This window comes from Heteronotia binoei, chromosome 5 (assembly GCF_032191835.1).
Source record: "Heteronotia binoei isolate CCM8104 ecotype False Entrance Well chromosome 5, APGP_CSIRO_Hbin_v1, whole genome shotgun sequence".
NCBI lineage: Eukaryota > Metazoa > Chordata > Lepidosauria > Squamata > Gekkonidae > Heteronotia > Heteronotia binoei.
This window is the reverse complement of record NC_083227.1, coordinates 168,277,323-168,291,237: the sequence shown is the minus strand read 5'-3', so window position 1 is coordinate 168,291,237 and position 13,915 is coordinate 168,277,323. Positions and strand designations below refer to the sequence as shown.

Sequence of the window (13,915 nt, the reverse complement as noted above, 5' to 3'; positions counted from 1 at the left end):
GATTAATCTCTTTGAGGTTCTTTTCAAACACCTGAATTGCAGGAGTATATGAGGGGAAGATAACCTGCCAGGGGGAGGTGATACAATACTATACAAGTGCTATTGCTCTAGCATCTGTTGTGCTTGTTACATTTCACCCCGAATCACAGAAGTGCTCCAGGCATGGCTGGAACTGAGTGCACAACATTTATAGATAATGGGACTGTAGGGGGAGAAGGTTGTCCTTGGGAGCAATTTTTCCTGTTATTTCTGAAAACAAATAGTATTATTTAGTACATTTTGTCCCACTCTTCCTCCAGAGAACTCATGCTGTCATATATCGATAGCTGCCCTTGCTTCCATTTTATTCTCACAACACACCTGTGAGGTAAATTGGGCCGAGACAGAATACCTGGTGCAAGATCATGCAGCAAGTTTAGTGGCAGAGTAGGGAATGGAACCTGGGTCTTTCCGAACCTAGTCAGACACATTAGTAGCTACCCAAAACCGTTCTTTGTTTTATTTTTGATTTCAACACAGTGCAATTTGAAGGGATTGTCAGATCTCTTAAAATTGTTGGAAAAGATTGATACTTTGAACAGGTCTGAAAAGAGGCACTGTGTCACTTATTCTTCTTGAGGTTACATTATTTTTTATTAAAAAAACAATACATAATTTGTAGAGGCTGTAGGCCCTCTACTCCCCATAGGCTGTTGTTCTGTGTTGGTGCTGAAAACCAAACAAAAATATGATATCTGTACCAAAATACTTCAGTGGTTCGTTTGGAAGGTTACAGTGGTGGGAAACTTAATATCACCCATCCATACATCTCAAACTGGTTAGGGCCAGCCTACATGGTACTTTACCCACACAGCAAACTGCATTTGTGTAATGATTCTTTGTACTCCTCTGTGACATTGAGTCCAGCAAGTTATACTGATACCCCTATCTTGTTGGAGATTTCCCTCACCAGCGCTAAATGTCCCTGGATGTACCATGGAAACTCTCCCTGCAGTTTGTGGATCCAAATGGCAATCCACAGTAGACATTACAGTAAGGTAAGGAGAGCATGGAAGCTGCCTTCCCAGCCTTCAGTATAGTGAATAATGTGGCTTGTCCAAGGAGGCAAACCTTGCCTGCGTGTAATTAATTTCACTTGGATAGCATCTCTTATCCCAGGCTTGGAGTCAGTTTCTGTATGTTTGTTTGGTTGTTCAGCCCATTGATTCCTGCCTTTTTCTGTAGGCTGAAAAAATGTGAAAACAAGTAGATAAGTTTTCTGTTTGAATATTAATTGTACTTGGGGCTTTTATAAATAATTGAAGAATAGTACCGGCTCGACTCTCTTCAAGAATCTCTGCGAAACGCTCCTTTCTAGACTGTGGGAAGTAAGCAACTTCATAGGATCAGCCCAACAACATAGGACAGTGTTCAGTTCATGCCCGCTTCCTTCCATTTACTGTTTGCTAGAGTCCTCCATCTGGGATTTCATTGTCTTGAATCTCACTGGCCTTATCCCTGTTTCATTTCTTGATATATGGTGATCCCCAGAATGAGGATTTGGCTTTACTAGGGGTTCCCCCAACCAGTAGTCCAAACAGCTTTGTTAGAAGTAGTTGTTCACCTCCAGTCATTGAGGTCAGTTTCAATGGAACTTTTGGATTTAAAAACATACCTATAATAGTAATAAAAAGAATACAACATTCTTGATTACTTTTGAAAAGCTTTTTTTTTTGTTTACTGTTTGTAAAACCCTCATAGAAGCTTAAAAATAAAACTTTCTTTCCCTAAATATCCGTCTTGGCCCTTTTTAATGCACATTTCTGCACCCTCATCCATTCCAAGCATGGCTTCAAAACCATTCTAAGCAGTGAAGCGCTTTGAACTTGGGATCAACAATGGTCGTTTCTCAGAAGATTGTTCAAGCATGTGTCAGGTTTCCTCTCTGTGCCTTGTATTTGCATCCTGCTCCATGGTTTACTAGAGGTCCCAAAGTGGGTTTCTACTAAAAATAATACAATATGCAAATTTTAAGTTAAAAAATAATGCAGTATGCAACGATCTCTAGGGTGAATTATAGTAAATAATGAAAAACTGTGTCTCAGATCTGGAAAAAATTGATGGCTTACTAGAACAAACAGGGGTGAGGATATCTGTCAACTGCAGTGGCTCTTGAACCTTGGAAACTGCAGCCTGTTCTTTAGTATATGTGACATATACACTAAAATCCTAATACAGGAAGCCACTTCAGGAGATGTTTCCTATTATTTATGATCTGGTTGTTGATTCTTCATATCTGACCTTCAATTTTGAATTCTGTCCTGACAGAATGATGTCAGTAGAGGAGTAGAAACAGTATACTTTCTCTGAAACACTGCTCAAAAGTGATACTGGCAACCATGAAGTACCAAACAAGCACACACACACACCAGCCTTCCAGTAACTGATTCTTAGATCCTGCATAATAAAAGTGTGTGTTGAGGTTATCAAATGTCCCCTGTTTCTACATGCAGTTCGCTCGCACTTCCAGTATCAAGCAGCATTGAGAATGTGGTAGGTGTTCTGGCAACAGTGTTATCAGATGTCTGAAGAACAGAAATCTCCCCCCCCCCCCACCACACACACACACAATTCCAGCAGCTGATGAGCATTTGGTGCCCTTGAGCAGGGTTTATTTTAAATACTCTTGAGTAATGGTGTGATCTACTGTGAATGGGCTTGTAATCCTAGCATGTGTGCAATATGTTCTTAGACTTCACTCTTGCAACTAGCAGCTCTTGTGATCATAAATATGCTTGGCTTTCCTTGCCAAACTACCGGTACTACTGTTCTACTCTTGGAGTGTACTTGGTATGGTATCACTGACCTTTCCTTGCCCACATGCCTGCCATATATACTTTGATGCCATCTTCACAGCTTTATGCTCGAGTCATTCCACACCCATTCCTTCAGGGTGATTGTGGTGGCAAGCTTTGAGGACTGTACCTGAAACCTAGTTATTGGCTGTGCTCTGTAAAAAGACTAAAGGCATCAGCAGTAGTAGTGTCTAGGGTACTTTGTGGAAGTGGGCATGGGCTTCAGATTTTTAATTCATCATGAAGTTACCTTAGGGAAGCCGTCCCCTTCTACTCATCTGAGCTAGGTGTATCAAGGCTGTAATGCTGCTCCATGGTCTTTAAAGTTGTAAAATCAATATAAAATGTGACCAAACCAGTGACTCCCATTTTATTGAAGAATTAACAGTGGGGCCACATGATATACGTGGGAGTAACTTTATGCTGAGCCTGATGGATCTAGTTTGGTTCTGTCTGCTTTGCCTAGCAACAAGCTTCCAGGGTCTCTAGTCTTTTCTGGCCCTACTGTTTGGTGGAAGATGCCTGGTATTGCATCTAGGGCCCTCTGATTGCCAGCCATGCACTTACACAGAGCTGCAACCAGCCCCTTGGAAAGGAGTTTTTGGATGAACATTCATTCAACCCAACTCTTAAATTGTTGGGGGTTGAAAAGAAATGGCAAGGTCCTGAGCAGCAGTGGTGTTCTCAAGTGCTGTGTTAAGCATCTTAGGAACATCAGATCTCTGCAGATGTTGTTTGCCAGCGCTGGTATTCAGAGGTCTGCTGTCCCTGAAAAGGGATGTTCTTTGATCTCATTCTGCTCCTTGTTAGCTATAAGATAGTGAGTTATAAGAAGCATTATCCTGTCTCTTTTACTCAAATTTTATTATAGACTCATTACCATTACTACCTGTTCCAACAGGTAGGTGTACCATAATAACAAATCAAAAACAACACAATTTAAAGATATTTCAAGTGCTACCATTCCACACCACTTTATATATATATATATATATATATATATATATATATATATATATATATATATATATATATATATATATATATTTATATTTATGTCTATTATGTCTATTATATTTATGTCTATTTATATTTTCTATATTTTTATAGCAGAGGAATAATAAAGCTTAACAATGCTAATTTCCCTAACAGCTTTAAAAAAAAAAAAAACTTAATGCCACACGCATTCAATATAGCTTCTTATCTTCCTTCTCTTGATTATTCCTTCTACTCTCAAAAAAAAATCCATAAAGAATAAATTATAACAATATATCTCAGTCCCTGGAGACCTTAAAGTTTAAGGTCAAAAAGAAAAAAAGAAAAGAAACTCTTTCTTCTTCACCTGGACTGAATTAAACAAGGAGGGAAATTACCCAGGTGCTCTCACCATCTGTCCCCACCCAGCTCTTAGTTCTGAAAGAAAAATCAATACTTATAAATTATAAGTTTCTTCAGCTTTTCCCTTACCTTGTAGCTTCAATTTCTTTTAAATAGAGTCTATATTTTCTTCCAAATTAACATAGACTTCCTCAGTACATTCACGGGTTGTCCTTGGAGGGATGAGAGGAGAGGATTCCTTTCTCTTATTAACTCTTGATATAGGAGAGGAGGGAGTTAACTTGGATATTAGTATCTCACCAGAGGCTGCGTCATATGCTGTAAACGAAGTGGAGCCTTTTTGGACACATAGTTTGCCTGATTGTAGCCATTTATATTTAATTTTTAAGTCCCGCAATTTGGCAGTTGTGTCCTTAAGGTCTCTTCTGATTCTTAAAAATTCAGGAGGGAGATCCGGAAACACCTAAATCTTTAACCCCTGGTAGTCCAGGCCTCCTCTCTCCCTAGCCTCTGCAAAGACTCTTTGCCTCATTCGATAATCCTTAAACTGCACCACAATATCTCTGGTATAAGACAAATTGTCTTCACATACCTTGCCTACACGATATGCTTTTTGGATGAGTGGAAGAACCTCGACCTCCAGGTGGATTACTTAAGCAACCCAATTTGCCATGAATATATATATAAGTCCATTTCTGCTTCCACATCCGATTTAAAGCCTCTAAATTTTAGGCACAGCTCCCGGCTACGAAAATCCACTGTTAAAACCCGTTCCCTCATCCATACATCTGCTGTTATCTCTTGAGCTTTTTTTAACGCTTCTTGCGCCGTTTGGGTTGCTTGCTTACAAGAATTCTCTAATTCATCCAGACGCTGACACATTGGTTGAAGCGTAGAAGTTATGTCCTCTCGTATTTCTTCTCTTAGTTTAGACATTGCCTGAAACAATAAATTCACCGTGAGAGGACTTTCTGCAGGTGGTTCCTCACATCTCTCCAAGCTTGCATGGGAGGTGGAAGGCAGTTCCAAGAAATTAGTTAAAGGCTGAAAGCTTTTTTCCTTCTGCTTGGTCTTTTTCACCCCTTTCGGAGGCATCTTTCAAAAGTTCAAAAAAATAATTTAAAGAGGTAAAAAAAGATATAACTTTGGAGGCAGCTGGGAGAGCGTTAGGCAAAGGCTCCTGACCGGATATTGGTCAAAGCCACTCCCCCCTATCCTGTCTCAATACAAGGGCTGGCTTGCATAATAAATTTTTGCTCTCCTTGGGGGGTAATTCCAGTTGTCCCATTTTCATGTCTGTGTCTGTAAAATTATATCCAAACTGAACTCAGTTGGCAAAGTAGAAAAAATGCCATGAATCCCCTCCCATGACATCCATCCCCTATTGACTGAATAGTGTTTCTGACATTCTAGCTAGCCATTAAACAGTGATACTTCAGAATCAGGCTACCTATATGTTTCTTCTGTTCGCACCAGCACTAATATGTTGCCCAGGCATATACCTTGGCTGAACGTGGATGGAATTAATCCTTTCCTCTCGTCTTTGATAGGCCCCCTCCCAAACAGTCCACAATGAATGCATCTGTATATCAGTGTCTAGCCCTTGGTGGCTGTCAGTTTACCCATCTGTGGGCTAAAAAGGGTCCTTGGCATATGCAGAGAGTAGATGGCAGCAGATTTTCCAAGAAAAGGCAGGTCAGTTGCAGGAGATGGGTAGGTTCCAGGATAAAGGCAAGGCTGGATTGTCTGAGAGGATTACCTTATTGGGACAGAAGAAACCCCACATGCTTTCCAGAAAATAACCGCAAAATACTTCATGTCCAGTTTACAGTAAACAAAAAAAGGGCTTCATTGTTTTCAGTACATGTTTATCCTACCCTTCCTCCAAGAAGAAGAAGAAGATGATATTGGATTTATATCCCGCCCTCCACTCCGAAGAGTCTCAGAGCGGCTCACAATCTCCTTTATCTTCCTCCCCCACAACAGACACCCTGTGAGGTAGATGAAGATATTGGATTTATATCCCGCCCTCCACTCCGAAGAGTCTCAGAGCGGCTCACAATCTCCTTTCCCTTCCTCCCCCACAACAAACACCCTGTGAGGTAGATGAAGATATTGGATTTATATCCCGCCCTCCACTCTGAAGAGTCTCAGAGCGGCTCACAATCTCCTTTACCTTCCTCCCCCACAACAGACACCCTGTGAGGTAGATGAAGATATTGGATTTATATCCCGCCCTCCACTCCGAAGAGTCTCAGAGCGGCTCACAATCTCCTTTCCCTTCCTCCCCCACAACAGACACCCTGTGAGGTAGATGAAGATATTGGATTTATATCCCGCCCTTCACTCCGAAGAGTCTCAGAGCGGCTCACAATCTCCTTTCCCTTCCTCCCCCACAACAGGCACCCTGTGAGGTAGATGAAGATATTGGATTTATATCCCGCCCTCCACTCCGAAGAGTCTCAGAGCGGCTCACAATCTCCTTTACCTTCCTCCCCCACATCAGACACCCTGTGAGAGGGCTCTCACAGCAGCTGCCCTTTCAAGGACAACCTCTGCCAGGGCTATGGCTGACCCAAGGCCATTCCAGCAGGTGCAAGTGGAGGAGTGGGGAATCAAACCCGGCTCTCCCAGATAAGAGTCCGCACACTTAACCACTACACCAAACTGGCTCTCCAGGAATCTCATGGAGGTGTACATGATTCTCCAATCCATTCCACCTAATTTTATCCTCATAACAACCTTGTCCAGGTGGCAGTATGACTGGTCCGAGGTCATCCAGCAAGTTTTGTAGCTTAAGTGGGGCTTTGAATTGAGGTCCCCAAGATCCTACTACAGCGCTGTGTGCTATACCACACTGTAGCTCTAGATTAAAGGGAATTCAGCATAGGGAATCGAATAATGCACTTTTAGCTTAGTGAAGCAGCAGTTCTTGTCAAATTCTTCCTACATATTTCTGAAGTGCTTAGGCTCTGAGCAGGTACTGTGGCTTTTCTAGGAACCAGAGGCAAAAGTGATATGAGCTGGGAGTGGGGGTTTATTGTGTGTACCTGAGCACTGAATGGTGCTGTTAAGTCCTCAATTAGTGCAAAACAAAATAAAAAGTATATGTCCCTTAAAAGGCTAACAGATTGAACTTTCATGGACTAGAGCACTCTTTATCAGATGAGTGAAGCCACTTGGCAGATATCCATAGCCGTGAAGAAATTGTAAACAGCGGGGATGAAAGACCAGGAAATGCAAGAGGTTTAGGTGTGACAATTCTTAACAGCAGTAACAGCTGATAATGCAGCCTTCTGGAATCGCCATGGGTTGTCATCTAGAAAATGTTTGAGAGGGACTAACATTCTTCTTTTGGGAACCTGACAATGTCCATTCCTGCTATTCTGTACCAAATTTTCTTCAACTCAAACGTAATGCTATTCAGTCAACAAGGAATGGAATACGATCTGAGTTTTGTCAGTAGGGTGAAGTATATTCTTTGGCTTGCCACTGATTTCCCTTGTAGCTGTGGAACAATCCCTTTGTTCTTATCCATATGCCCTAGGAAAGATTAATAGATGGTATAAACGTGTGTTTCCCACCCCCCCACCCCCCCGCTTCTTTGCTGCCGCTTCAAAAATCCTCATGGCTTTTCTCACCCCCCTTTCTTTGTCCCCTGTCTAATGATCCATGGAAGTCAGTCCAATTACTTGGCATTTCTCTTTCCCGGCCCTACTTCATGGGGGTGGCAGGAGGTCATGCTGACCCAGAGTGCAGCAAAGCACGGGGGCTCAACATACCTTCCAGTGCCTCTCAGGAAGTCTCCTTTGCCTGCGTTAATCATAAATCCATCCATCTCCTTGAACCCTAGTTTATTATTCCACGGGACATTGTCAAGGTGAGATCATGGTTTGGTAGGTCGGGAACCAGGTTAGTTTGGGGGAATCTTCTTTCTGCCTCTGCTGAAGCAGCTGCGAGTGGCAGTGAGAGCCTTGAATTTCAGGAGGGAGACATCTGTGAGGGACCCCTGCTGCTCTTGCAAATGGCACAACACCCTTTTGCGGGGTGGGGGGGGGAGCGCAGAATTCCCTCGGAAATAATAAACAGCTGTCACCTAATCCATACACCCTCCACACCCCGCCCGTCTCACTTGTAACTTGACTCTCCCACGGCCTAAGGTTATTTATAACTTTCCATGGACCTGTATAATCTTGATTATTATACTTTAAACCGTACCAGCCTAGGGATAAGAGGAGCTGAATTAGCCGCAATTTCGGATCCACCAGAATAGCATGAGACCCACTTCCTATCCTTTGCCTCAGGTGGCCCTTTCCCCAGTTTCCTCTTTTTCTTCTGTGTTGCAGCTGAATGAAACAGTAGTGAGGCGGTTCCCTTGACCAAGGTAAGTGTTTTTCCGGCAGCCTCCTCAGAGTGTGGGGTTTGCAGGCTGGAGTGTGCCTTGCTTGCCCGGGATGGGTGGGGCTAGAAATATTACTCTCAGCTGTCTAATTCTGGAACCACAAATCGTACTCTTCAGCTTCAAAACCAGAAAGTAGCTTTGGATGCTGAAGGTGAAGTAGCAAATGGTGATAGTGGGGAGTTAATTTAAAGGGGTTGATTTGTTTGAAATAGACTTAAATTGGGAGTAGAAGCACTCTGATTTTAGTTTGTTGTTTGCTGGTAGTAAATCAGGAGTTATGACCAGTGGAGCAACTAAATGCCCTAAACAGGCATGGCTGTGACAGAATGCTTAGAGGGGCTTCAGAAAGTAAACAGTCTGGATTAAGGGGTTTTGAATGTGTACATTTAGGCTCTATGTGTGTAGAATAGAAGTGTGTAGAGCAAAATTCTTGGGATTTTATTCCCAAATCTGGAAGGGGAAATTGAGTCAGTTGGGTCAGACCAAACAGGGATAGTTCTAGTCCAAGGCTCATGGTTTTAAATGCTCAGGGCACGTGGGAAAACTGTCAAAAAGGAGCTGTGAGATCTTGTAACAGCCTTCCCTTTATTCCGCCTCCCCCCACCCCAATGTCTCCTGCCTCTGGTTATCTTTTTCCTTGCATTTGCATGGTGGACCTAGAGAAAATCTACACTTTTACATTGGAATTGGAAACTATGCATGGGAACTACTTGCAAACCAGTCGCCTATGGAGACGGTGTCTGCTACTGCTTGGCCTCGGGGGGTGCTCTGGAACAGGTAATGTCTGAACTGCCGAAGACAATTTCTGGTGGGTGGCCATGAACTGCTAAAGTAGGACAGCGTCAGGCTATTGATCTAGCTTGAGGGATCCAACTGAGCTCATGGAGAGATACTATTTGAGGAGGGTGGGAGAAGAGCAACCTCTGTCTTGGTTTGACATCCCATGTGAATTATTTTCCAGAATCATCTGTTTCTCTGACGTGCTCACTGGTTCAAAACAAAGAGTGACACATGGCTATAAACAATTTAATGGGTCATTTACTAGGAATGTATGACAAAGTTACAAAAAAACTTTTGCTTAAAAATTATGTGTATGTCTGAGTGATAAACTGTTCTGTGTAGTTTATAGATGATACAAAATCTAGAGACAATGGAATGATTGCAACAAATACTTTGCAAACTGGAATGGATCCAAGAACAGACTTTTGTGGACTTCCTTTCCTCTAGATCTGAAATAATGCCCCCCTAAAGCAAGACTGGTAATGATAGGATGTTTTGGAGGTTGTTAAATCAAAGGGTCATCATAGGCTGGAAGCAACTTAATTGCACTTAACACTCACAAGCTGATTTTTCTTGCCAAGCGAAACAATGTGTGTGAGTGACAATATCAGATGGTTAAAATGCTTTTTGACAGGAGTTTGGAGGGATGTTTTCATTCCACTGAACATTGTCAATATTTTTTTACTTTCAAGGCTGTGATACCCTTCTTTTATTGAACAGCTAGATTCAGGTCCAGTCGTACTTTAAAGACCAACAAGTTTTTCAGGGTGTCAGCTTTTAAGAGTCAAGGCTCTCTTCATCAGATAGAAAGTTTTGACTCTTCCAAGCTCATACCCTGAAACTCTTGGTTTCTAAAGTGTTACTGGACTCAAATGTAGCTGTTCTACTGAAGACCAACACAGCTACCCTCTGAAACGTCTTTTATTGAGTTTTGCTGAAGTCATATTGAGAACTGGCAAAATGGGGCTCTGCAAAAAAAAGTTCCTTAAGAGAACATAACAGAAGCCATATTGGATCACACATGTTGGTCACACAGCAACCAAAAAACCAGGTGTCATCAAAAGGTCCACCAGTAGGACCAGAACTACTCCCACTGTTGCCCCCCCCCCCCGCAAGCACCAAGAATTTTTATACATTCCTTGGTAGTCGGTGTGCTTTTTACCAGCTCCACCACCCAAGGAAGTCTATTCCACTGAGAAAATGGTCTGTCAGGAAGTTCTTCCTTAGTCAAAAACTCTTTTGATTTAATTTAATTTCAATGTGTTGGTTCTGCTCTGACCTTCTGGGGCAACAGAAAAGAACTCTGCATCATCCTCTATATGACAGTCCTACAAGAACTTGAAGATGGTTATCATATCACCTCTCAGCTCCTTCAACCTTTCCTTATAGGACTTGTTCTCCAGGCCTCTCACCACCTTTGTTGCCCTCCTGGACACATTCCAGTTTGTCTATATCCTTAAATTATGGTGCCCAAAACTGAACACAATAGTCTAGTTGAGGTCTAACCAGAGCAAAGTGATACCTTCACTTCACATGATCTGGACACTATACTTCTGCTGGTACAGCCCAAAATTGCATTTGCCTTTTTAGCTACCGCATCACACTGCTGGCTCATGTTCAGTGTATGGCCCACTAAGACCTCTAGATCCTTTTTGCGCATAATACTGCTAAGACAAATCTCCCCCATCCTATAATTATGCATTTGATTTTTCCTACCTAAGTGCAGAACTCTACATTTCTCCCTGTTAAAATTCCTTTTATTTGTTTTAGCCAAGTGTTCCAGCCTGTCAAGATCATTCTTTATCTTGACTCTCTTCGACTGTATTTGCTACCCCTCCCTTTACTTCTCATGTTCAGAAACTGAGCAAGCACCTTCCTTAAAGTTAGGGCTGCCAGCTTTCAGGTGGGAGCCTGGGGATTTCCCAGCATTGCAACTGATCTCCAGACCATAGAGATCAGTTCCCCTGGAGAAAATGGCTGCTTTAGAGGGTGAAGTCTGCAGCATTATACCATGCTGAAGTCTCTCCCGTTCTGAAATCCTGCCTTCCCATGCTCCATCCCTGAATATCCTGGAATTTCCCAACTCTATTTAAAGTTCTGGAGGCCTTCTTCAGTGGTCAGTAGAGCATTCTGCTCATTTGCCATGTGATAAATAAATGCCATGTGATTGACTGGTTTGCCTGTTTTAATTATTGAATGTGAAATCTTATAATATTGTATGGATTTTAATTTGTTTGTTGTGGTTTTATGCTGTGAGCTGCCCTGAGTCTGCCTTGGCGGGGAGGGCGGGATAGAAATCAAATAAAGTAAGGAAATACTGAGACCAAAAGTAGCTGCTAAATTCCGCCTTTTATTGTACAAAACGGGTAACAGAAACCTGCAGCTGCCTCTAACAGTCCGCAGCTGGAACTGCACTTCCTGTCTCTCTCCCCAGGGAAGCCAACGGGGGCTCAGATACTCCAAGTACCATGGATGCCAATAAGGCACACTGGCTTTGGATCTAGGGTTGCCAGCCTCCAGGTGAGGCCTGCAGATCTCCAGCTGGCAGAGATCAGCTCCCCTGGAGAAAATGTTAACAAAGACAGGGGAAAAAATCACCAAAATAAACACTTCTAAATGATAACAATGTATCTTTTAACATGTAGAAGTCAATACATCATATGTAAATACAATTTATGCAAATGCAGCTAATAAAGTCTGTGCAAAATAGTCTCCATAGTCCCGTGAAATGCTCTCTTTAAAGGGCTTCGGTATTCCTTCCCACAGCTCACAGCTTTTTAAATGTATTCAAATTCGCCTTGCTTATGGTCACAATCACTTCACTATAGCAGGAAAGAGCCAAATCTAGAATTTGCTGGTGGTTTCAGTAGCCTTCGTCCACACTCATGAATAGAAATTCCTTCACGGATCTTTATACATGGTGATTCACAAGAGTTATGTAAAAACTATTTCCAGAAATACATGTAGATTTATACATGTATTTGGCGAGTATTCTTTTGAAATTGTTATTTTATTGCGCTGTGGACTTATTGTCTCACTCCTGCTATTGTGGAGTGATTGTGACCATAAGCAGGGTGAATTTGAATACATTTTAAAAGCTGTGAGAAGGAATATTGAAGCTCTTTAAAGAGACAGCATTACACAGGATTATAAAGACTATTTTGTTATTAGCTACATTTGCATACATTGTATTTACATATGATGTATTGACTTCTACATGTTAAAAGATACATTGGACTCTGTGGCATTGGACCCTGCTGAAGCCCCTCCCTTCCCCAAACCTGTCCCTGGATCCTCCCCCAAAGTCTCCAGCTATTTTCCAACACAGGTCTAGCACTCAAATTTTCCCTGCTTCCCGCTCTCACTTCAGGTGCAGAGATCACATTTTTAATGTTTTTTTTTAAAACCTCCCTGCAGCTTTTTCAAAAGAGAACAAACTGTGTTTGATTCCTGTGCAAAGGCAAAAGCCTGCTATTGGATATATTCCAAGTTGCGGAGTATTGCAATTATTTCCTTGTCAACTGAACAACAACTATAGATTTTGTTTTATCTCTTCTATCCAATTATGCTTGGTAAAACGTCACCATTTCTATAAGCAAAAGATACAAACAGAAGACACAAGGAGGAAGCTGCTAGGGGGGAAAAAGCTGTTGAAAGAAAGGTGCTACTCTTAATGCTAAAATCAGGAAAGTACTTGGAGTTCTTATGCCATCTTCAGTTCAGACTACAAACTGTGCTAAGAGCAATAATCAACTATTCATGTCAAACTGCACTGAAATTGAGGTTATAATTTCGATTTTTAAAAAGTATGTAATCGGAAATATACTCTGTAGCAATATTTTTCCCATTTTCTCATTATGCTTGTGATAGGTAAAGTCCAAAAAGATTTCTCCTAAATATGTATGTAGAGATTTTACTGTCACGGGCTGGGGCCGGGTGAGGCAAAGTCCAGGGGCAGGCCAAGGTCTGTAGCTGGTGAGCAAAGAGGGTCCAAGGCGCCAAAACCGAATCACAGTCCAGGTATCGCAGGTCAGAGGTTCAGAAGCCGAAGTCAGGGTGTCCAGAAGTCAAAGTCAAAGTCAGGGGGTCCAGAAGCCGAAGTGGATGCTAGAACGTCAGGTAAGTGACTAGTTGCTTCCACAAAGCCTCCTCCCAAAACCCACAGCTATATAGCCCTCTGCTGTCTGTTGCCCATTTGGGCTAATTGCTGACTCAGAGGGCAGCCAGGATCCTGCTGAGACTCAAGCATCCTCACTCCTAGAAGGGCCAGAATCCTTTCAAAACTCAGGGCTCAGGGAGCGTCTTGCTCGTGAGCGTGCCGCCCTCCTCCGATCCCTGAGGTCCTGACGAAGGTGGTCACGCACACGAGCCACCCGAGAGGGCGAGGCAGGGGGGCTTGGATCTTCTCCAGCAGGGGGCACTGGTGCAGGTGGCAGGGGCACAGTTTCTTCTGCAAGCTCATCTTCTTCTGCAGGGTCCCATGACATTTACCATATATTCAACAGTATTAAGAGATTTGTAGAATCTTTCGGGCTCAAGTGCCGTGTTCTACTGGAGAAAG

At 42.5% G+C, this 13,915-nt stretch overlaps 1 protein-coding gene across 1 annotated transcript in view; it reads left to right on the top strand.

The window, feature by feature from the left end:
- Nucleotides 1–9,221: 9,221 nt before the first annotated feature.
- Nucleotides 9,222–13,915, top strand: part of LOC132573019 (transforming growth factor beta receptor type 3-like) — a 39,544-nt gene continuing 34,850 nt past the window's right edge. Inside the window, exon 1 of the mRNA XM_060240678.1 lies at nt 9,222–9,351. Within this exon, the coding sequence (XP_060096661.1) occupies nt 9,222–9,351 (130 nt within the window). The remainder of the gene's footprint in view (nt 9,352–13,915) is intronic.